The sequence below is a fragment of the Lepus europaeus genome, chromosome 7, assembly GCF_033115175.1.
Source record: "Lepus europaeus isolate LE1 chromosome 7, mLepTim1.pri, whole genome shotgun sequence".
NCBI lineage: Eukaryota > Metazoa > Chordata > Mammalia > Lagomorpha > Leporidae > Lepus > Lepus europaeus.
In genome coordinates, this window is record NC_084833.1 from 3,599,146 (window position 1) to 3,620,953 (window position 21,808).

At 59.5% G+C, this 21,808-nt stretch overlaps 1 protein-coding gene across 2 annotated transcripts in view; it reads left to right on the forward strand.

The window, feature by feature from the left end:
- The window catches only part of LOC133762778 (carnitine O-palmitoyltransferase 1, liver isoform), a 60,676-nt gene that overhangs the window by 20,628 nt on the left and 18,240 nt on the right, over positions 1-21,808 (forward strand). For both annotated transcript variants that reach the window (XM_062195695.1, XM_062195694.1), the window contains exons 4-12: positions 3,169-3,340; positions 3,811-3,912; positions 5,479-5,616; positions 7,357-7,434; positions 10,101-10,208; positions 11,221-11,308; positions 16,569-16,764; positions 17,967-18,155; positions 18,435-18,540. In XM_062195695.1, the coding sequence (XP_062051679.1) occupies positions 3,169-3,340; positions 3,811-3,912; positions 5,479-5,616; positions 7,357-7,434; positions 10,101-10,208; positions 11,221-11,308; positions 16,569-16,764; positions 17,967-18,155; positions 18,435-18,540 (1,177 nt within the window). The remainder of the gene's footprint in view (positions 1-3,168; positions 3,341-3,810; positions 3,913-5,478; positions 5,617-7,356; positions 7,435-10,100; positions 10,209-11,220; positions 11,309-16,568; positions 16,765-17,966; positions 18,156-18,434; positions 18,541-21,808) is intronic.

The window sequence follows — 21,808 nt, forward strand, 5'->3', positions numbered from 1 at the left end:
TGACTCTCACCTTGGACCTGGGGGTCAGACCCTGAGCTGCGGTGATGTCATTGAGGTCTTGCGGGTGCCAGCGAGGAAGCTTCAGGGAGGGGAGGCGCAGGTGCCTGGCGGGGGTCACAGGAAGAGGGGGCGGGGAAGCTGGGATTCAGAGCAGCTCCACCAGCTCCAGCTCTGGGATCTGTGCTTGCTCAGGGCACGCAGAGCCTCCCTGTAGGAACCTGCCTGGGATGAGGGCAGCGTGTGAGCCAGACCGTGGGACCCGGCCACCCCAGGGACCTCATGCAGCCGCCGCCTCGCGCTTTCCCGCACGCTTGGCTCCTAGTCGAACGCGCCGCGGTGTCCCGGAAGTGGCCCGAGCTGTCCATGCCAGACACTCAGTTCCAGTTTCGTGTTGCTGTTTGCACTGACGAACATTTTAGGACCCAGACAATGGGAAAAATGTCCCCCACCCCCACCCCACACGCTGCTCCCAGAGTCGTGCTTTGTTTTTCAGGCCAGGAACTTCACGTGCAAGGGACAGTGCGGGAATCAGGGCTAAGCTAAAGAGTGAAGTTGTGCGTCTCTATAATCCTTCCTGCTTGTTCCATGGTAAAGGAGTAAGAAAACAGCTAAAGTGGAACAAAGGAAAACGCCGCTCACCGCTCAGGACTCCTGTGATGCTGCGGGCCGGAGGTGAACTGCCCTTGGCTGTGAACGTTCTTCCCACAGCCCGAGTGGGCCCTTCCTCCTGGACCTGTCTTTCTGAAGGGTCCCCCGAGGCGTCCCCCACGCCCTCCTGCTCCTTCAGCCCCCTTCGTGGGCTCCCACCCTCACGCGTGACCCCATGCGCACGTGCCTGGGAGACAGAATCAAAGCTGCCTGCCGCTCTGGTGGCCGCCTGCCCGCCTCCCTGTCCGCCTGGGGCTGCTGTCACTCTGCTGGCAGCAGGCGCCCTGGGCCTGGCGGCCTCCCGTCTCCCTTTCTGTACTGAGGGTGGCGGCTGCAGCCCAGCGGAGGGCTCTCCGCGTCGTGTTGTCCCGCGCGTCTCGAAGGTGTCGCTTCGTTAACACCGAGGTTTAATTGGCTCTGGAGTGTGGGCCGGCTCCTAAACTGGATCACGGCTGGGCCTGCCGGCTATTTAAAGCCCCTGTAATCTCCGTCCTTCGACAAACTGGGCCACCTGTGGGGCAGATTTACAAGGTCAGGTTTAGGGTCCGCGTCTTCCGGGTCAAGGCTGGGCCGTCGCCGTCTTCCTGGAGAGGAGCTGTCGGAAGCATCGTTGTCTGTGAGTGTGGGGTCTCTGCCCGTCCCCTGCAGCTTCTTGAAAGAGAGCTTTTTGCTAACGCTCTCCTCCAGCTGCCCGTGTGTGTAAGAATCCTCGGTGAGTCACTGACACGTTTGGCCAGAACGCCGATTGGTTTTACGAGCTGAGCCACCACGAAGGTCTCCCCCTTCGTGATAGATACCTGATCTCCAATGCAGGGGCCCAGAGGCGGCCTCCGAGGGCCTCAAGCGCGGCTCTGCTGGTGCTTTGCGGATGACGAGCGGAGGGCACGGTTAACCCTGAGTGAGGACTTCCAGATACAGGAAACGTGGCCTGGGAGCCGGTCACTGTAGCTCGAGATGACTTGCTTCTGCGGCACTGCCTCAAAAAGCTGTGGGAAGATGGAGTTTAAAGATAAATTTATCTGGTGCCAAAAGCGCAGTGTGTTTTGATGCGCCTCTCCAGGAGTTTTCACAGACTGTATGCGTGGATTTCAAAATATTGTGCACAAAAATAGACTTTTACTTCTGTGTTCTGCGAAGGTTTCTAAGAGCCCTGGTGTGTCTTAAACTGGTGGTTTTTCAAATGAGGGGGAGGCCTTCGACTCGCATATGTTGGGTATTTTAATCACTTGAAGAACACTTGAGTCGTCTTTATTTTTTCAGTATTGTGGGGTTTCTAAAACAACTGCAAATGAAAAGCAAAAGCAGACAGAAAATAGCTTTATTTTGCCCCATTTTAAAGTCGCTCTTTACCCTGAACCACGTGCATCTTCTGCTCTGAATTTTAGTACCGCTCATACTCTAGGATCAGCTTATCTCTTTTTTTTTTTTTTTTAAGATTTATTTATTTATTTGAAAGGCGGAGGCAAAGCAAGAGAGAGAGATGGAGACAGAGAGGTCTTCCATCTGCTGGTTCACTCCCCAGATGGCTGCAACAGTGGCAGCTGTGCCAGTCTGAAACCAGGAGCTTCTGCCAGGTCTCCCACGTGGGTGCAGGGGCCCAAGGACCGGGGCCATCCTCCACTGCTTTCCCAGGCCACAGCAGAGAGCTGGATGGGAAGTGGAGCAGCCGTGACTAGAACCAGCGCCCATATGGGATGTGGCACTGCAGGTAGCGGCTTTATCCGCTACACCGCAGCGCTGGCCCCGGCTTATCTCTTGCACACTCAGCATCCAGGATCAGTTGATTATTGTCACTGTCATGTTGACAAGCGTCCACGTGTGGCTCACAGACGCCCTTGATGTAAAGACTGCAGGAGTGCCTGTGTGAGTGAGCTGAGTTTGAGGCCTGGCGGAATCCCGGATAGATCTGAGCAGGAGCAGGGGCCCAGGGTCGCTGGGGGCACCGCACTGGGTGCCTGCCGTGGGCGTCTCAGCGGGGGCCCAGGGTCGCTGGGGGCACCGCGCTGGGTGCCTGCCGTGGGGGTCTCAGCGGGGGCCCAGGGTCGCTGGGGGCACCGCACTGGGTGCCTGCCGTGGGGGTCTCAGCGGGGGCCCAGAGTCGCTGGGGGCACCGCACTGGGTGCCTGCCGTGGGGGTCTCAGCGGGGGCCCAGGGTCGCTGGGGGCACCGCACTGGGTGCCTGCCGTGGGGGTCTCAGCGGGGGCCCAGAGTCGCTGGGGGCACCGCGCTGGGTGCCTGCCGTGGGGGTCTCAGCTGCACCACAGCTGCCGAGGGCTTGTGTGTTTGTCCAGATGACGCCGTCTGCCCTGTCCCGAGGCCCCTGCCGGTGCAGGGCGGGCGCCTGGGAGGAGGCGCGGAGCCTCTGGTGGGAGACTCCTGCGAGTGTCTCTCGGGTGAAGCCCAAGCTGGCCAGGGCTGCTTCCTCTCACGTGTGTCCGTGCAGCCGCCCTGCCCCGGGCTGTGGCCTCCGGCCTCCCTTCCCTGCTAAGGAGTGCGCGTGGGTCTCACTTGTCTCCCCAGGGGCCGCATGTCCAGCCAGACGAAGACCGTGCTCAGTGGCGTGCTCTTCGGCACGGGCCTCTGGGTGGCCCTCATCATCACCATGCGCTACTCCCTGAAGGTGCTCCTCTCCTACCACGGCTGGATGTTCGCCGAGCACGGCAAAATGGGTCGCGCCACCAGGATCTGGATGGTGAGGGCGCCTCCCTCGGGGTGGAGCTGGGTGGGCACAGTCTGCTGCTTCAAAAATAGAGAACTGACCCAAGATTCAGCATATCGGGGGCTTCAAAAAGCTTGGGGCACGGCGGGAGGGGTGCTGTCGCGAACCTTTGGCCTAGAAGTTAGGACTCCAGTGGGATGCTCTGATCCCACTTCCTGCTCGGCTCCCAGTGCCAGCCCGGCTCCCAGTCCCACTTCCTGCTCGGCTCCCAGTGCCAGCCCGGCTCCCAGTCCCACTTCCTGCTCGGCTCCCAGTCCCAGTCCCCTGCGAATGTCACCAGGGCGGCAGCCTCTCGGTGCCCCTGTCCCACTTGCCTTTTCTTCACCCTGGGGGTGGCGGCAAGGGTGGGGGCTGGCGTGGCAGAGGGGCGATGAGCGGAAGTGGCAGGTGTTCGCAGCTGGGTCCTGAACGTCCTCACCCTGCCGGTGCCCCTTTCTCCTCAGGGCATGGTCAAGATCTTCTCGGGCCGGAAGCCCATGCTGTACAGTTTCCAGACTTGTCTGCCGCGCCTGCCCGTCCCGGCCGTGAAGGACACCGTGCGCAGGGTAGGTGTGACTTCAGCCCCCCGTTTGAGCGCGCTTCCCCCTCCCCCCAAGACCGTGACGCTGAGGTTGCCCGCAGTTGGCTGCAGCAGTTCCTACAGCGGACCCTCGAGGGTGAGTGTGTCCCCTGTCGTCTCTTGGTGCCTTCAGAAGGCTGTGTTTGAGAGGAGCAGCGAGGGGATTGTGATGAGAGTCGCACAATCCACTCATTGTTGGTTGGATTACTGATTTCCGTTGTGGCACCCGAAATGACAGAGCGGCCCTGTCTCAGGGATTAACGTGGTCCTCCTGGGGCCCCAGGCGTCCTTCGCCCGCCGGCACGTGGTCACCCCGAGGGCCCCGCGGAGTTGCGCTGGGGTTGGTGCCAGGCCCTTGAGCCGCCGCAGGCACGAGCCAGGGGAATCTGTTTTCTTCACAAGCTCCCCAGCCTCAAGTGTCCCGTGGCAGCTGCAGCAAACAGACCCATACCGTCTTAGCCAGAAGCTGCGACCCTTGGCCCGGAACCCCTCCTCCTCCCGGTGCCAGGGAACACCCTCCTGTCTCTGTGAGTGCCGTCCTGACAGCGCTGGCCCCCTTGTACGGACGGCTTCCTCCGCCGAGAGGCAGGGTGTGCTCGTGGCGTGCCTGGCGTGCACGGCCTGGGCCAGAGCCCCTGCTGCTCACGCGTGCAGAGGCCTCATTTTGGTGTGGCCATCCCTCGCTGATGAGGGGAATGGTCAGGCCACCAGGCAGCCGGCGACCTGGGACTGACGAAGCTGCCGCTCCTAGTCCCTCCTCGCCGTCCCTCCTGGGCGTTGTGTGTACGTGGCGTCATGCGGCAGGCGGCCTGCTGTGCCGGGCTCTGTTGCTTAGCTTCACGTGAAGTTTGTCTGTGGTGGCATTGAGGCATTTCTCCCTTTTATCGTGTAGTGTTCCGTCGTGTGTGTGGACACTCCGCGGCTTACCTGTCCGTATTCTGCCGTGTGGACACACCGCCGTTTATCCGTCTGTCCGTCCGCGCGTGCCTCCCCTTGGGCTGCTGCGAGCGCCCACCTGCCAGGCTTCCCCTGAGCACCTGCTGTCAGGTGTCACCCGGCAGGTGGCAGGCGGAACTCTGCTTAAGGAACCGCGTTTTACATTCCCGCCAGCAGGGGGCAGGAGTGCCGGTCTTTCCACAGCCTGAGGCCCCATTTTGTAATTTAAACATTTTTAAAATTTATTTTCTTCATCTAAATTTTCACTTATCTTTATTGTATATGAAAGATAGACACATAGAGAGAGAGAGAGAGAGATCTTTGATCCTGGTTCACGCCACAAATGCCCACGGCAGCCAGGGCTGGACAGACGGAGCCAGGAGTCTGGAGCTCCATGCAGGTCTCCCACGTGGGTAGCAGGGGTCCAAGTCCCTGGGCCACCACCTGCTGCCTTGAGCTGCCTTCCCAGCAGGGAGCCAGAGGCTGGATCAGAAGTGGAACCACCGAGACTGGAACTAAGGCTCCGCACGGGATGCCGGCGTCGCAGGCCGGTGACCCCCACCCCAACGAGGACTCCGGACTGCAGGCTCTGATGTGGTGTTTTCTGTTCACTCAGTACCTGGAGTCCGTGCGGCCGCTTATGAAGGAACAGGACTTTAAAAGGATGACGGCGCTGGCCCAAGACTTTGCTGTCCATCTGGGGCCAAAGCTGCAGTGGTACCTGAAGCTGAAGTCCTGGTGGGCTACAAATTACGTAAGTACGCGTCTGCGACAGCTCTTCTTGATGACGTTTCTCGGGACGAAAGTGCTACTTTGGAGGCCAGGGTAACGGCTGAGATGATAGATTGGGTTGGGCACGGTCGCCCGTGAGGACCCGCGAGCGGGAGTGGGGACGGTGCTGCCCATGCAGGGCGCTCGTGCTGGGGAGTGAGGTCGGTAGTGGGGACAGTTGTACCCCAGCACAGGGATCCTGCGCCAGGCACGTGCTGATGGGTGTGTGTGTGGGGGGTCCTCTGCATCTTGCTCTAGAGCCTTGTAGACCGCGGCTTCCCTCCGCCCGGTCATGAACACGCTGTCCCCCCCTGCTCCTTCCTCTGGGTGGTTCCTTTGTGTCAGGGAACGGTTTCTGAGCTCGCCGGTCAGGGACGTGGTGCTGTCGGTGTATGGACAGGCAGTGCCCGTGGCCTCCATGGAGCTGGAGTCGGCTCAGGCTCTCATCAGCGTCAGCTCCCGGGAGACGTGTTAGCTGGTGCGGGCGGGAACAGGACCTGGCTGAGCTTCCACACTGAGAGGGAAGAGGAGATGTTGGGGCTGGAAGAAGAGCAGGGAGCTGGGTCTCGAGGGGAGAGCGTGTTCAGCGTGTCCCCATCACACCAGCAGATGGTGGTGGACGTGGGCACCCTGGTTGGGGGGCAGTGCCCGAGGGAGCGTGCGAGGCCTCGGGCTGGCCCTGTTCTGTTTGTGGTCGGGTGCTGGTGACGTGAGTTTGTCCAGAGCGACTTGCCGCACACTTAGCCCCCTCCACACACACGGTTCTGTACGCCTGTGTGTCCAACACAGAGCTCTCAAGGTTCCCAGGACAGCAGCAGGTGGTGTGGTGAGGAAGAGCTGGCTGCGGGCAGGGGTGATGTCGGGCCGTCCGTGCTGGGGGAGGAAGCTGACCCGTGCTGACCTCTGGGCCAGTGCCGTGGCTCTAACCACAGAAGTCGATTGAGACAGTGCTTTCTCAGGGAGCCTGGGAGTAGGCAGTGGCGAGACCGTCTGTGGAGCAGAGTGGCTGGCGATGGTTTTTAAAATGTCTATGAATTGGGAGCATTTCCTTTTGGCATTGTGTTCATTTATAGCTTTTCATGTTTTTACTTATTTATATTTATATTCATTTTATTTGAAAGAGACAGACAAGGCACAGAGGTGGATCTTCCATCTGCTGGCTCATTCCCAAACGCCCACAGCGGGCAGGGCTGAGGCTGGCTGGGACCGGGAGCCCAGAGCTCACTGTAGGACTCGTGTGTGGGTTGCGGGGTCCCGACATCTGGAGCCACCACCTGCTTCCTCCTGGGTGTAGGTTAGGGTGAAGCCAGAAGCAGAGGTGGATCGGGGCTGACCCTAGGGACTCCGCAGGGGACGCAGTGGACGCAGGCCTCCCCAGCAGTGTTCACCACCTTGCCAGATGCCTGCCCCAGAAGCTCACGTGGTGCCTGGGCCAGTTCTGACCCCAGGGGACGAGAGTCCAATCATGACCATTGCCGTGGATTGTAGGCCTTGCAAGAAGCAACTTAACCAGTGCACCAAACACACACCGTTAGAAATTTTAAAAGTGTATAAAATGAAATGAAGGCGACTTCCCTTCTAACTATCTCAGATGCAAACGCTGCGTTTCCCGCTGCCCGCATTCCTCGTCAGGGTGGTCATCTTCTGCACTGGCCCTGTTAGGTGCCGAGCGGCTGCCCCACCGCACTCACGGTGCCCCTGTGGCTCTCGTCTGCCCCACTAGGTGAGTGACTGGTGGGAGGAATACGTCTACCTGCGAGGACGCGGGCCGCTGATGGTGAACAGCAACTACTATGCGATGGTGAGTCCTCCAGCCGTGTGTGCGTCTAATGGGGACCGTGTGGGGCGTGGCGACCTGCACAGGTGGTGTCTTCCTGCAGAGGACGGCCTGGGGGCTTCCTGGGAAAGCTCTGGGGAGCGGGGACCCCTGTTCCTCTTGGTCCGGCCTCTGCTGCCCAAGGCCGCACAGCCTGTGAGTGGCCCAGGCTCCCCCAGAGGACCGCGGGTCGTCCTTCTGTGCTCCCTAGGTGCCCACAGGTGCAGAGCTGGTGCAGAGACAGCTCTGTGGCCAATGGGAGCTGCTCGCCGGCTGCGCCCCGCCCTGCTGTTTCCTAACTTAGTGCCGTGACTCAGTGCTCAGCAGCCATACGAGGCCCCAGCCCCTGGAGCAAGGGCACGTGGGCCGGCCACGAAGGCGCCCTGTGCGCTCGGCCCCTCAGGGGCTCAGACGTGGAGGGTCGTGCCTGGTCGCTGCCCTGGGTCTCGGCCTTTCTTTGTCATCTGAAACAGGGCGGTTAGGAAGCGTCCGCGGCCCTGTGTGGTAACTGGCCAGTCCGATCCTGGCCATCTTCTCTCTTCTTCACTTCCCTGTGCTTCTCAGATTCATCAGCTGCTTTTGCGTTCAGTTTTACTCCATTTCGGACTCTTCCTTCTCAAGTTCCTTTTCCCATATAGAACAGTTGCAGCCTGGGAGACGTTGTGTCAGCCGGGGCTCAGAACTGATTCCCTGCGCCGGCTGCGTGAGCCGTGCACCGAGGCCCTTCCCTCCAGGGGACGCGTGTGTGCCGCCACAGACCCACAGAGAGAGGCCCTCCCTCCCCCACCAGGCACTCGCCGTGCACATGGGCTGTTGTTTTTGGTTTTGTTTTTTTGGGAAGGCCAAGAGCCAGAACCAGACAGAGACCCTGCATCCCCTGTTCACTCCCCAAGTGCCCACGGCAGGTGTGATGGGTCAGGCTAAAGCAAGGAGCCCACACTCGATCCCGGTCCCCGGTGGTGGGGACCCAGCAGGAGCCCGCACTCGATCCCGGTCCCCGGTGGTGGGGACCCAGCAGGAGCCCGCACTCGATCCCCGTCCCCGGTGGTGGGGACCCAGTAGGAGCCACACTCGATCCCGGTCCCCGGTGGTGGGGACCCAGTAGGAGCCACACTCGATCCCGGTCCCCGGTGGTGGTGGGGACCCAGCAGGAGCCACACTCGATCCCGGTCCCCGGTGGTGGTGGGGACCCAGCAGGAGCCACACTCGATCCCGGTCCCCGGTGGTGGTGGGGACCCAGCAGGAGCCACACTCGATCCCGGTCCCCGGTGGTGGTGGGGACCCAGCAGGAGCCACACTCGATCCCGGTCCCCAGTAGTGGTGGGGACCCAGCAGCAGCCACACTCGATCCCGGTCCCCGGTGGCGGCGGGGACCCAGCACTCGAGCCGCCGCCTGCTGACTTCTGCACCCTGCAGTAGCAGGAAGCTGGAGTCCGAGGCGGAGCAGAAACCTGAGCCCAGCGACCCGAGGCCTGGGACACGGCGGTGCCGGGCAGCATCCCTCCCTGAGCTCAACTCGGCCACGGAGACACTTTCTTTTCTTGCTTCCCATCTTTCTTTTTTTTTTTTTTTTAAAGATGTATTTATTTGAAAGGCAGACTTAGGGAGAGACAGGTCTTCCATCCGCTGGTTCACTCCCCAAATGGCTACAACAGCTGGGCTGATCCAAAGCCAAGATCCAGGAGCTTCACCCAGGTCTTGCCTGTGGGTGCAGGGGCCCAAGCACTTGGGCCATCTTCTGCTCTCCCAGGCCATTAGCAGGCAGCTGGATTGGAAGTGGAGCAGCCGGACTCAAACCAGCGCCCATATGGGATGCCGGTATCACAGGCAGTGGCTTTACCTGCAACACCACAGCGTCAGCCCCAACACATAGACTCTTTCAAAATGTAACTTAGATGTGTGTTCTGGCTTTTTCCCAGTTACAGAAAAATAAATTTAGAAGTGAGTCTCAAAATGTAGAAAATTACATGCACAGGTGTATTAATAAAGTGTTGTTCTAACCTGGTTACCTCTCGTTCTGAGAACGTCCTGAGCTGTGTCCGTCTTCACTCTGCTCACCTTTCTGTCCATCACACGAAAGCACGGGGGCGAGGTGCTGTGTTCTTCAGGAAAACCCGAGATCATTTGATAACCCAGCGAGAAAGCAAACTGACAAAGTGTAAGAATTAAGTTATCTTCTGTCCCAGCAGGTGTGACTGAGCACATCTGTCTATAGGGAGATTTTAACAGTGGGGCGTGCTCTGTAACGCGGTGAAAAGTGGTTTACTTTTTTATTTCTTTTCATTGGTATTTGAAAGGCAGAGAGGCAGAAGTAGACAGCAGACAGAGACCTCACACCCTCTGGTTCACTCCCGCACATACCTGCCGCAGCCGGCGCGGGGTCGAGCCAGAGCCAGGGGCAGGGACCGCTCTCTGGATCTCTCTGGTGGACCCAAGTAGTGAGCCACCCCTGCTGCCTCCCAGGCTGTGCGTTAGCAGGACGCTGGGTCAGAGTGGAGGACCCGGACTTGCACCAGGCGCGCTGATGCAGGGTGGGGGCGGCCCGAGCAGTGTGCGAACCGCTGGCCGAGCGCCCGCCCTTGCCGTGGGTGGAGGTGAGCTTGTGTTTCCCAGAGTAACATTCTCCCTGCTGTCCCGTTCCTGCCTCTCAGGACCTGCTGTACGTCATCCCGACGCACATTCAGGCGGCGCGAGCGGGCAACGCCATCCACGCCATCCTGCTGTACAGGCGCAAGGTGGACCGCGAGGAGATCACACCGGTACGCCGCCCGCTTTTGTCACGCGTCCTGTCCGTCGGCTTCGTGGCGCTGTGGTGGACGGACCGCACCCTCGGCACTCACCATTCGCTATTCCGATATTTCTACCCACGCACCCTGAAACCAAACCCACTCGGGACCGTGAGGCCGTCCACCGCCCGGGGGTCCCCTCGCCCCTTCCCGGCCCTCCCGCCCAGCTGACCTCTGCTTTCCTGGGCTCCAGATTCCTTTGCCGTTTCCCAGCTTCACGTGAATGTCAGCATCGGGTGGGCGCGGTGGGGCTTGGTTTTGTTTGTTTCTGTCACGTGGCGTGATGAGGTGGAGACTGAATCGTAGTGAGTGCTAAGTGGACGTACACCTGTTGTGCTCCCATTCTCCCTTGTCTGTTTCTGAGGGAGAGGGATATTGCTAATGAGCCATCAGAGAGACAGGCGTTTCCTCCTGGAATTCCCCTGTGCCCTCTGTGTCACTATAAATAGCCAGTGGGGATGTGTTACTCAGGAGGAAGTACACGTGCAGGAAGCCGGACCCTGGCCTGGTTCCACCACCCCTCAGGATCCACCCTGGAGCGACTGGAAAAGATTAAGTCAGACCATGCCGCGTGAGGAGAAACCAGGGCAGCACTTCTTTTCTTCTTTTTATAAAAAATACATTTATTTATTTGAAAAGCCGAGTTATGGAGGATCTTCTATCCCCTGGTTCACTTCCCAGAAGGCCACAATGGCCGGGGCCGGGCCAGGCTGATGCCATGAGCCTGGAGCTCCATCCGGTCTCCCGTGTTGTGGCTGGGGCCCAAGTACTCGGGCCGTCCTCCGCCGCTTCCCCGGGAGCATCGGCGGGGAGCTGGCTCAGCGGTGGGGCAGGCAGGACTCAGGACGGCCACTCCTGGGGGGATGGCTGACCCTCGGCTCCACGGCACCAGCTCCTGAAGGCAGTATTTCGGTGTGTGCTCCCACTCTGCTGTTTGTTCCCCTGTTGAGTTTTGTGTGTCATTTGAAACGCGTTTCTATTGCAGATTCGTCTTTTGGGATCCACCGTCCCGCTGTGCTCCGCCCAGTGGGAGCGGCTGTTCAACACCTGTCGCATCCCCGGCGAGGAGACAGGTGCGTGGGGCTTCAGCACCGGCCGTCCTTGGCCGAGAAGTAGCAAACGGCAAAGTGAGGTCAGAGGGACCCCGGCCGTGTGCCAGCCGGGCCGGGATGGCGAGGCCGGGGTGGTCCCTGCTGGGGAGCTGCCTTTGTGTTCACCATGAGCCACGCAGGGCAGCTGACGGCCTTCCGTTTCTCTCCTGGGTGCCGTCTCCCAGGGTGCCGTGCTGCGCGTCCGCTGTCTCCCTCGGGTTGTCAGGGACGGTTTGCCGTGGCTGGCGTGCGGGGTTTCCTGTGGCGTGTGCTGTGCGTCCCACTCGAGAACCGGGGCTGCTGGTCCTGCTGCTCACTTCCCAGCTGCCTGACCAGGGAGGGTGGCCAGACTCTGCCATCCACACAGCAACAGCAGGGGAATGTCGGGAGGACGGCGGGCACTGGCGGGACTGTCCAGGCCCCCAGGCTCTGGCCGTGCCCTGAGTCCCGCGGGCAGGGGATGCCCAGACACCGGCCCTGTCTAAGGCCGCCCCAGCCCTGCGGGTGTTTCCGGAGCAGATCCAGCCCAGTCCTCCAGACTTAGCCCCGGTACGAGCCTGTATCAGACCCGCCTCTCGGCCGCCTCTTAAGCGCCGTCCCCTCCTCTGGTCCTGCCCTCGCCGTCCCGGACACTCTCCGTGTTCTCCCTGTGCTCTGTGCTGGGGGCTTCTGGCTGAACCCCTTTCCTCTCCGAGTCCCTTCAGAGTGCCCTGCGCGGGCTCCAGCGAGGCAAGACCGGCCCTGTGCCGGGAGGACCTGCCCAGGGCCCTGGGGAGGCCGGAGCTGCCGAGGGGCGGCATCCACCCTGCGTGGGAAATGCCGGCCTCGGCCACTGGAGGCTCATGGTTCCAGGGAGAGCAGACTTGGACAAGGCCCTGCCAGCACAGAGCGCAGGGAGTCGGGCTGTGTGGGCCGGCCTCTCTGAGCGCCACGTCTGTCAGTGCACGGGGGCTGCCCCAACGCTGACCCGAACTCGAGGGGTCCTCTGAGGTCGGGGTGTCAGCAGGGCTCGGTCCCCTCCTGCCTCACCTTCCCCTCACAGAAGGCAGCAGTCGGTGGGTTAGGGACCCGCTGCATGGCCTCATCCTTGTGTGGCAACAGGTCGGCCTCTGACACTGTGGTACACAGCTCTGGATTCAACCCAGTGAGGACCAAACACACCGGGAGGAAAAGCTTGCGTCCGCACTGACCCTGGGCAGTTCCCACGCAATGCAGCGTAGCAGCTGTTAGCGTAGCATCTCCTTCGTATCAGGGGCGCAGGCCGTCCGGGCGTGGTCCAGGTGAATGGGGGCCTAGCTTGTGTGCCCACTGAGCACCTGTGGGGTTTGGTGTCCACAGGGCTCCTGGCTCCAGCTCCTCCCTGGTCAGCGGTTTTGTTGCTATTTAATGGAATTGCCGCCAAAATTTAGAAAATTGCCAAGGAAGAGAGAGTGTTCATCAGTGCCTCAGGGTCACATGGCTGGCTCCTCTGCCTGTGGCGTGTGCAGGGCTCTGTGTGCAGGGCTGTGTGTGCAGGGCTGTGTGTGCAGGGCTGGTGTGTGTGGTCTTGGCGTGTGCAGGGCTGTGTGTGCAGGGCTGGTGTGTGTGGTCTTGGCGTGTGCAGGGCTGGTCTAGGGACGGTTCGTGAAGGGCTGGTGTGTGCAGGGCCTCCTGTCTGCCATCTTTCCCTGCCCACGAGGTGCCACAGTGAGGGCTGTATGTTGTCCTGTGAGCACTGGTGAAACCTGGCCACGCAGCCCTGGAAATGCACTTGCTGGATTTCATAGGGAGCATTTTCCATTTTATTGACATTGACAAGTTGCCCTTAAAGTAATTTCCCCAACTTACAAGCACCAAGCAATCTGTTAAAGACCCCCTTTCCCTTCATTTTTTTTTTTTTTTGAAAAAGATTAATTTATTTGAAAGGCAGAGTTACACAGAGGCAGAGAGAGAGAGAGAGAGAGAGAGAGAGAGAGAGAGGTCTTCCATCCTCTGGTTCACTCTCCAAATGGCTGCAACGGCTGGAGCTGGCCAATCCCAAGCCAGGACCCTATAGCTTCTTCCAGGTCTCGCACATGGGTGCAGGGCCTAAGCACTTGGGCCATCTTCTGCTTTCCCAGGCACACCAGCAGGGAGCTGGACCAGAAGTGGAGCAGCTGGGATTTGAACTGACCCCCATAGGGGATGCTGGCACCACAGTTAGCAACTCTACCCGCTGCACCACAGCACCGGCCCTGTTTATTTATTTGAAAGGCAGAGTTGCAGAGAAGGAGAGACGGACAGATGTTCCATCCCCCGGTTCACTCCCAAATGGCTGCAGCAGCCAGGGCCGGGCCAGGCTGAAGCCAGGAGTCTGGAGCTTCTGGGCCTCCACACGGGTGCAGGGGCCCGAGCACTTGGGCCGTCCTCTGCCACTTTCCCAGGCACGTTAGCAGGGAGCTGGATCGCAAGAGGAGCAGCTGGGACAAGAACTGGCACCCGTATGTGATGCCAGCGCTGCAGACCATGGCTTTAACCTCCTGAGCCACAGCTCCCTTCATTTTTGCCAGCTCCAGCCTCACCAGGACCTACAGCCTTTTGCTTAATATCTGCTTTTGAGTGACATGTGGTAATTTTACATATTTGTGTGAAACAGTGTGATGTTTCTATCCCCCTATGCAACTTGTAATGATCAGATCAGGTCGTTGCCACACCCCTGTCACACACATTCACTGTCTTTCTGTTGGAAGCATTGGGAGTCTTCTGTACGAGCTACGTACACGTAGACAGTTAGCTGTCGTGGGCCACGCTGACACTCCGGGGCTGCAGAACCTCCGGCGTTACTCCTGTTATCCACCTGCAGCGGCCGACGCCTCTCCCGCCCCCCACCCCCACCCTTTCCAGCCTCTGGTCCCCGCCACTCTACCCTTGACTTCTGTGCGATCAGCGTGTTCACCTCCCGTGGACGAGTGAGAACACGCTCATTTCTGTGCCTTACTTCACGAGACAGTGTTCCACGGGCTGGTCCGTGTTTCCCCAAACGAGAGGAATGCTACTGCTTTAAGTGGCTGAATGACGTTGCCCGTGGCCGTAGACCCCATTCTCCTCAGCCAGTTACCCGCTGGCGGCCGCCTGGTTGGTTGTGTACCGTGGCTGCCACGGCGCACGTGCAGATGCAGGCCTCTCTCGGACCGCGTTTGGTCCGGTGGCAGGGCGCCCAGCAGTGGTACGGCTGCGTCACGCAGCTCCGTTTCTGGTTGTTTGAGGAACCTCCTTGCCGTTTCATGGTGGCTGCGCTCATTTGCATCCCCACCAGAGCGTGAGTTCCCCCATCCACATCCTCACGCGTGTGTCGATGGTGTCCACCCCAGCTGGGCTGAGCAGCTGTCTCGTGGGTTTGCCGTGCACCCCCGATGACTCGGGCTGACAGTTCTGCATACGCTGCCCGTCGTCCGTGTGTCTCCTGCTGGGTCGTCACGCTCACATCATTTGCCTATTTGTGGTTCCTTGCTGTTGAGCTCTTTGAGCTCCGTGTGTATTCTGGACGTTAATCCCACATGAGATGAGTGTTCACAAGCATTGTCGTGCATTCTGCAAATGACCGTGTTGACGGTTCCCTCCTGAATCCTTACCCTGTTTTACCCTGTTCTGCCCCAGCCAGGATCTCAGGTATAGTGTTCCAATAAGTGGCCGTGGTGTAAGTGCTTGTCTTAGTTCTGGTTTGTCAAAAACACAGCAGGGCTACAGAGAGAGACAGAGAGATGTCCCATCCATCGTCTAACTCCCCAGATGCCCGCAACAGATGGGGGCTGGGCCAGGCTGAAAGCGGAGCCAGGAGCTCCACCCGCGTCTCCCGCGTGGGTGGCAGGGCCGTCACCTGCTGCTCCGACCTGCGTTCTCAGGGGGTGGCTCTGCCGCAGAGAGTGGCTGGAACGCGAGCCAGGCACCCCAAGCTGGGTTGCAGGTTCCCAAGCGGACTCACCACCCCTTCTGATTTTAAAAGCAAAGGCTGCTACTGCTCCCCGCCGCCCCCGCCCCCCTTGTCCTGTCTCCCCCGCGAGCCGCTGTCTGGTTCAGCCGTCACTGAAGAGTGGACACGTATTTGTGAGATGCACTTGCGTCATTGTGTTTCTGTCGTGTTGAAGCGGTCTGAAGTTTCTGTTTCAGTGATTTTTACCCAACAGCCTTTGTTGTTTTGAGCTGTTCTCTGTTTCCCTTCTGAGGATGTCTTCTAAGCTTCCCAATGGTGACGAATCAGTGAAAGCTGACTGCCCTGTTTGAATGCTCACTTCCTGTGAGCTTCATGGATACTGCTTTTTTTTAAAAAAAAACAAATGTATTCATTTATTTGAAAGGCAGAGCCACAGAGAGACAGAGACAGAGAGAGAGAGGTCTTCCCTCCACTGGTACATTGCCCAATGGCTGCAAAGGCCAAAACTGGGCTGATCAAAAGCCAGGAGCTTCCTCCAGGTCTCCTCGCAGGTGTAGGGGCCCAAGCACTCGGGCCATCTTCTACTGCTTTCCCAGGTGCATTAGCAGGGAGCTGGATCGGAAGTGGAGCAGCCGGAACTCAAACTGGCGTCCACATGCGATGCCAACACTGCAGGCGGCAGCTTTACCTACTATGCCACAGCGCTGGCCCCTTGTTTTTTCTCTTTTTTAAAATTAATTAATTTATTTGAAAATTAGCATTACAGAGAGAGAGGGAAAGAGATCTTCCATTCCCTGGTCCACTCTCCCGATGACGGCAATGGCCAGTGCTGGGCTAGGCCAAAGCCAGGTGTCTGGAGCTTCATCCAGATCTCAACATGGCTGCCAGGGCCCAAACATTTGGGCCATGTTCTGCCTTGCCAGACGCATTAGCAGGGAATGGGATTGGAAGTGGAGCGGCCGGGGCTTGAACTGGCACTGTAGGGGATGCTGGCATCACAGGCGGTGGCTTTCCCCACTAGCCACGGCGCTGGCCCCTGGGTGTTACTTTAATTCTAGTACAGCCACAGCAGGGATGTGAGTATTATCTCCGTTTTATAGATGGGAAAATTGAGGCTTAGTCAGGGTTGAGTGGCTGCCCACGATCCTGCACCCAGGGAGCGGCCACGCTGAGGTGAGGAGCCAGACCTGTGAGATTGCAAAGTGCTCCACTGCTGTGTGCTTGGTGCTTGAAGGAGGCTCGGGAGTGGAGCGTTACCCGAGGGGGTGACGCGGAGTCAGGACTCGCGGCCGTTCACAAACCGGGGTGCCGCCGTGGCCGTGACCCTGGCCTGTGTCTCACCCGTGCCCCCAGACACCCTGCAGCACATCCAGGACAGCAGGCACATCGTCGTGTACCACAAGGGGCGCTACTTCAAGGTCTGGCTGTACCACGACGGGAGGCTGCTGCGGCCCCGCGAGATGGAGCAGCAGATGCAGAGGATCCTGGACGACCCCTCGGAGCCCCAGGCCGGGGAGGAGAAGCTGGCGGCCCTCACCGCAGCCGACAGGTGCGGGGCCCGAGGGCGCCGGGTGCTCCACAGCCCTTCCTTCCCCAGGGTCCGGCCCCGTCGGCGACCTGTGGCAACACCCGAGCAGGACGGGTACCCGTGCGGTGCCCGGTTCTGTGGCAGCAGGTCCCGCCCCCGGCCTGGGAGGGTCACAAGAACAGCGGGATGCAGGGGGTCCTTTGGCCGTCTCTGTGTGTGACCGGCCGATACGTGCAGGCAGTGACCTCACAGCGAAGAGCAGAGTCAGGCTTTGCGCAGGTCGTGGGTCAATTTGATTGGGAGCCAGAACCGCCAGCCGAGGCCCCTGTGTGAGGGTCGGTGTCCTTGCCTCTGAACGAGAGTCACAGAGGTTCTGATGACGCGAGGATGTGGCCCTGCGAGCCCCGCAGCCCGTCTTGCCCCGGGCGCTGTACACACATGGGGCCACATAATGGCTGGCTGGGTGGGGCAGGTGGTGAGCCGTGTGCCTAGCCTGTACCCGGATGCCAGTGGTGACCTGGTGTGACCACTGGAAGAGTCTCAGGCCCTGCCCCGTGTCTGCAGGGTGGTGGCGTTCAGGGCCAAGCGCTCCTGGGCTCCCGCAGTGTGATCGCTGTTAGGTCCTGAGAGGAGCCGGGCGGGGGGCGCAGGGGCGTCAGGAAAGGGGGCCTGGGGGGCCTGGCCTGGATGCCTCCTCGCCACAGAATAGCTGTGACTTCGGTTCCCTGATCGGAACGGTGGGCATGGCAGTGTTGGGAAGACTGCGGAGTCACTGGCACCGGCGAAGCGCGAAGCGCTCTCCCGTTTGCTGTGACTTCTGCCGGCGCCTACTCAGGACGCTTCCCGTGCAGCTGTGGGCTTGGCGGGGCTGGGGGGTGAGGGACGGGACCGGTGTGGAGGCGCCTGCTCGGCCCTGGCTCTGCCGCTCCCCGGCAGGTGCACCCTCAGTGCAGTCTGCGTGCTGGCTGTCCCTTCATTCAGCACTGACGGAACAAGAAGCACGGCCACGCTCTGGGCTCTGCCGGGAGCAGCAGAACAGGAGGCCTCTTGGAGCAGCAGTGAGACAACGTCAGATAAGAAAAGCTTGGATAAGACGTTCGCCTGCAGGGAATGGCTGGAAATGTGTAGCGGCTGCGCTGGGCCGTCCAGACGTCACCTGCAGGCAGCTGTCACCGCGTAGCCGCAGGGCTGGCCAGGTGACCTGCATTGAATCCTCTCTGCAGAGTGCCCTGGGCCAGGTGTCGCAAGGCCTATTTTGGACGTGGGAAGAACAAGCAGTCTCTGGATGCCATCGAGAGAGCGGCGTTCTTCGTGACGTTAGATGAAAGCGAACAAGGATACAGAAAGGAAGACCCGGAGACCTCCATGGACAGCTACGCCAAGTCTCTCCTGCACGGCAGGTGTTTCGACAGGTGAGGCCCTCACCTTCGGGAGGACGGTGGCTCTCCTGGAGCCTCCTCTCCCTCATCTGCCAAGGGAGGGCTGCCCCCTGCAGGGTCTGGCGGGGTCTGCTGAGGACGGGTGTGCCCGTGTTCTGGTCTGTCCTGCTCCCTCGCTCAGGACGTACCAGCTCGGGTCCTGTGGCACTCCTGTCCCCTCCTGCGGAGGTTTAGCCACAGGGCCGGCTGTCGGGGGGGGTGCGGTCCCGTGCCGGCTCCCCCATGGCTCTCCTGTGATGTCTTGTCCTGTAGGTGGTTTGACAAGTCCTTCACGTTCGTCGTGTTCAAGAACGGCAAGATGGGCATCAACGCCGAGCACTCCTGGGCTGACGCGCCCATCGTCGGCCATCTCTGGGAGGTGAGGCCCTGCGGCTTCCCTGTGGGCTTCTGTAGGCGTGGCGGCCTGCCTGCCCGTTAGAGCTCTCCTCCGGTGGTTTACCTTGGCTGGTCTGAGAGGCAGACGCGCTGGCGCTCCCGTCCGCGGGTTCTCTCCCAGATGGCTTCCCAGGAAACTGGGTGTATGAAGGGAGGAGCTGTGAATACAGTCCTGTCCCGTGGGGGGGCAGCAACCCATCACCTGAGCTGGCGCTGCTGCCTCGCGGCGTCCACACCGGCAGGGAGCCGGAGTCAGGCGTGGGACGCAGGCGCCCCAGGGTGGCATTGTAACCCTCCGGCTACACGCCCCTCTCCGAGGTGTGAGTGTTGGAACGTACTGAACCCGCGTGACGCCCGTCAGTACACAGCGTGTCCCTGGCCTGTCCCCTGTGCCCGAGGGCCCCTGCACAGCTGTGCGGTTCCTGCCCTTTGTGGAACGGGCAGTGAAGGGGCCGCTGGCCCTCCGGACAGAGGGACAGGGCAGAATCAAAGCTCGGTTCTTACGGACTGGTCAGCCAGTCCTCATGTACTCATTTCCTACCTGCCAAGGTTCAGGCCAAATACAAACAAGCATGTTAAAATCCTGGCTTCTAAAAAGGCAACCTGGGGGCCGGCACTGTGGCGGAGCAGGTGAACCTCTGCCTGCAATGCCGGCTTCCCTCTGGGTGCTGGTTCATGTCCCGGCTGCTCCACTTCCCATCCAGCTCCTTGCTAATGCACCTAGGAAATCAGCAGAGGATGGTCCAAGTCCTTGGGCCCCTGCACCCATGTGGGAGACCTGGAGGAGGCTCCTAGCTTCGGCTTGGCTTAGCCCAGGGTGTTGCGGCCATTTTTAAGGAAACCAGGGGATGGGAAATATTTCTCTCTCTCCCTATTTCTGCCTTTCAAATAAATAAAAAAAATTTTTTTAAAGGCAACATGGGGGCTGGCATCATGGCCTAGCAGGTACAGCTGCCACACTGGCATCCCCAACTGAGTGCTGGTTCGAGTCCTGGCTGCTCCACTTCTAATCCAGCTCCCTACTAATGGCCTGGGAAAAGCAGAGGAAGATGGCCCAGGTGTTGGGGCACCTGCCAACCATGTGGGAGACCTGGAAGAATCTCTTGGCTCCTGGCTTCAGCCTGGCCCAGCACTGGCTGTTGCAGCCATCTGGGGAGTGAACCAGCAGAGGAAGATCTTTGTCTCTCTGTCACCTTCTCTCTCTCTAACTTTTTAAAAAATTTATTTATTTTTTTATTTGAAAGAGTTACAGAGGAAGAAAGAGACAGAGATCTTCTATCTGCTGGTTCACTCCCCAGGTGGCTGCAAAGGCTGTGTCTGGGCCAGGAAAAAGCTAGGAACCCAGAGCTGCTTCCCAGTCTCCCACGTGGGTGCAGGGGTCCCGGCACTCGGGCCTTCCTACCTGCTCTCCCAGGCACATAAACAGGGTGCTGAATTGGAAGTGAGGTAGCCAGGTCTTGAGCCAGCACCTATATGGGATGCTGGCATTGCAGGCGGAAGCTTAACCCGGTATGCCACAATGCTGGCCCCTAAAACATCATTTTCATTCTTTTTTCTTTTTTTATTTGAAAGAGTTACAGACAGTGACAAAGAGAGGCAGAGAGAAAGGTCCTCCCTCTGTTGGTTCACTCCCCAAATGGCTGCTACGGCCGGCACTGCGCAGATCCCAAGCCAGGTGCCAGGTGCCTCTTCCTGGTCTCCCATGCTGGTGCAAGGGCCCAAGCACTTGGGCCATCCTACACTGCCCTCCCGGGCCACAGCAGAGAGCTGGACTGGAAGAGGAGCAACCTGGACTAGAACCCGGCGCCCATATGGGATGCCGGCGCCATAGGCGGAGGGTTAGCCAAGTGCGCCATGGTGCCGGCCCCTCATTTCATTCCTAAAATTGTGGCAGGTGTTTGGCACACTGACTGAGATGCCGCTCGGGACGCCTGCATCCCAGATCGGAGTGCCTGGCTGAGTCCCACCTCTGCTTCCGACCCAGCTCCCTGCTGGCACACACCCCCGGCGGCGTGGGGGAGACCAGGGAGGAGCTCCTGGCTCCTGGCTTTAACCTGGCACAGCCACAGCTATGGCAGGCATTTGGGGAGGGAACCAGTAGGTGGAAGACCTCTGTCTCTCTGCCTTTTAAATAAAAGAAAATAAGTAAATAAATTGGTTTTTGGTATTCTTCAAATGGCTAGGTTATTTTAAAATCGCCAGAGCCTCCGTGCTCTTCCTCCACCCAGCCCAACATGGGAGGGACTGGCGTCTGCCCGTGTTTGCTGTTCACCATTCACTGCGCTGTGTGCACTGCTTCACCCTGGGTTGGAAAAAACGCCGTTTCCTGCGAGGCTCCTATTTTTAACTCTGGGCTCATCCACAGCAGACCGCATGGTTTTGATTAGTCGTGCGGTAAATTGTTTTGAAGCAACAAGCCCCTTTGAAATTCACGCTGGATGTGGAAACTCTTTTTGTGGTGTTTTTTAATCATCCTTAAAGGCACAGCGTGTGCGGGAGTCCCCGCCCAGTGCCCAGAGGCCAGTCACCTCACTGTCCCTAGCCTACTGCTTCACGGTTTTATTTTATTTTATTTTTTAAAATTATTTATTTATTTATTTATTTTTTTGACAGGCAGAGTGGATAGTGAGAGAGAGAGAGACAGAGAGAAAGGTCTTCCTTTTTGCCATTGGTTCACCCTCCAATGGCCGCTGCGGCTGGCTCATTGTGCTGATCCAAAGCCAGGAGCCAGGTGCTTCTCCTGGTCTCCCATGCGGGTGCAGGGCCCAAGCACTTGGGCCATCCTCCACTGCCTTCCCGGGCCACAGCAGAGAGCTGGACTGGAAGAGGAGCAACCGGGATAGAATCCGGCGCCCCAACCGGAACTAGAACCCGGTGTGCCGGCACCGCAAGGCGGAGGATTAGCCTGTTAAGCCACGGCGCTGGCCCCACTGTTTTATTTTTTAAGATTTATTTGTTTATTTGAAGGCAGATTGACAGAGCGAGAGAGAGGGATCTGCCATCTGCTGGTTCACTCCCCAATGGCCACAGCGTGCGCGGCTGGGCCGGGCTGAAGCCAGGCACCTGGAACTCCATCCGGGTCTCCCATGTGGGTGTCAGGAGCCCACGCACCTGGGTCCTCCTCCACTGCTTTCCCAGGTGCACCAGCAGGGAGTTAGACGGGAAGAGGAGCAGCGGGGACGTGAGCCAGAACTGCAGTGTGGGGTTCTGGTCTTGCAAGCTCCAGCTTAACCTTAACCCCCGCCACCCTC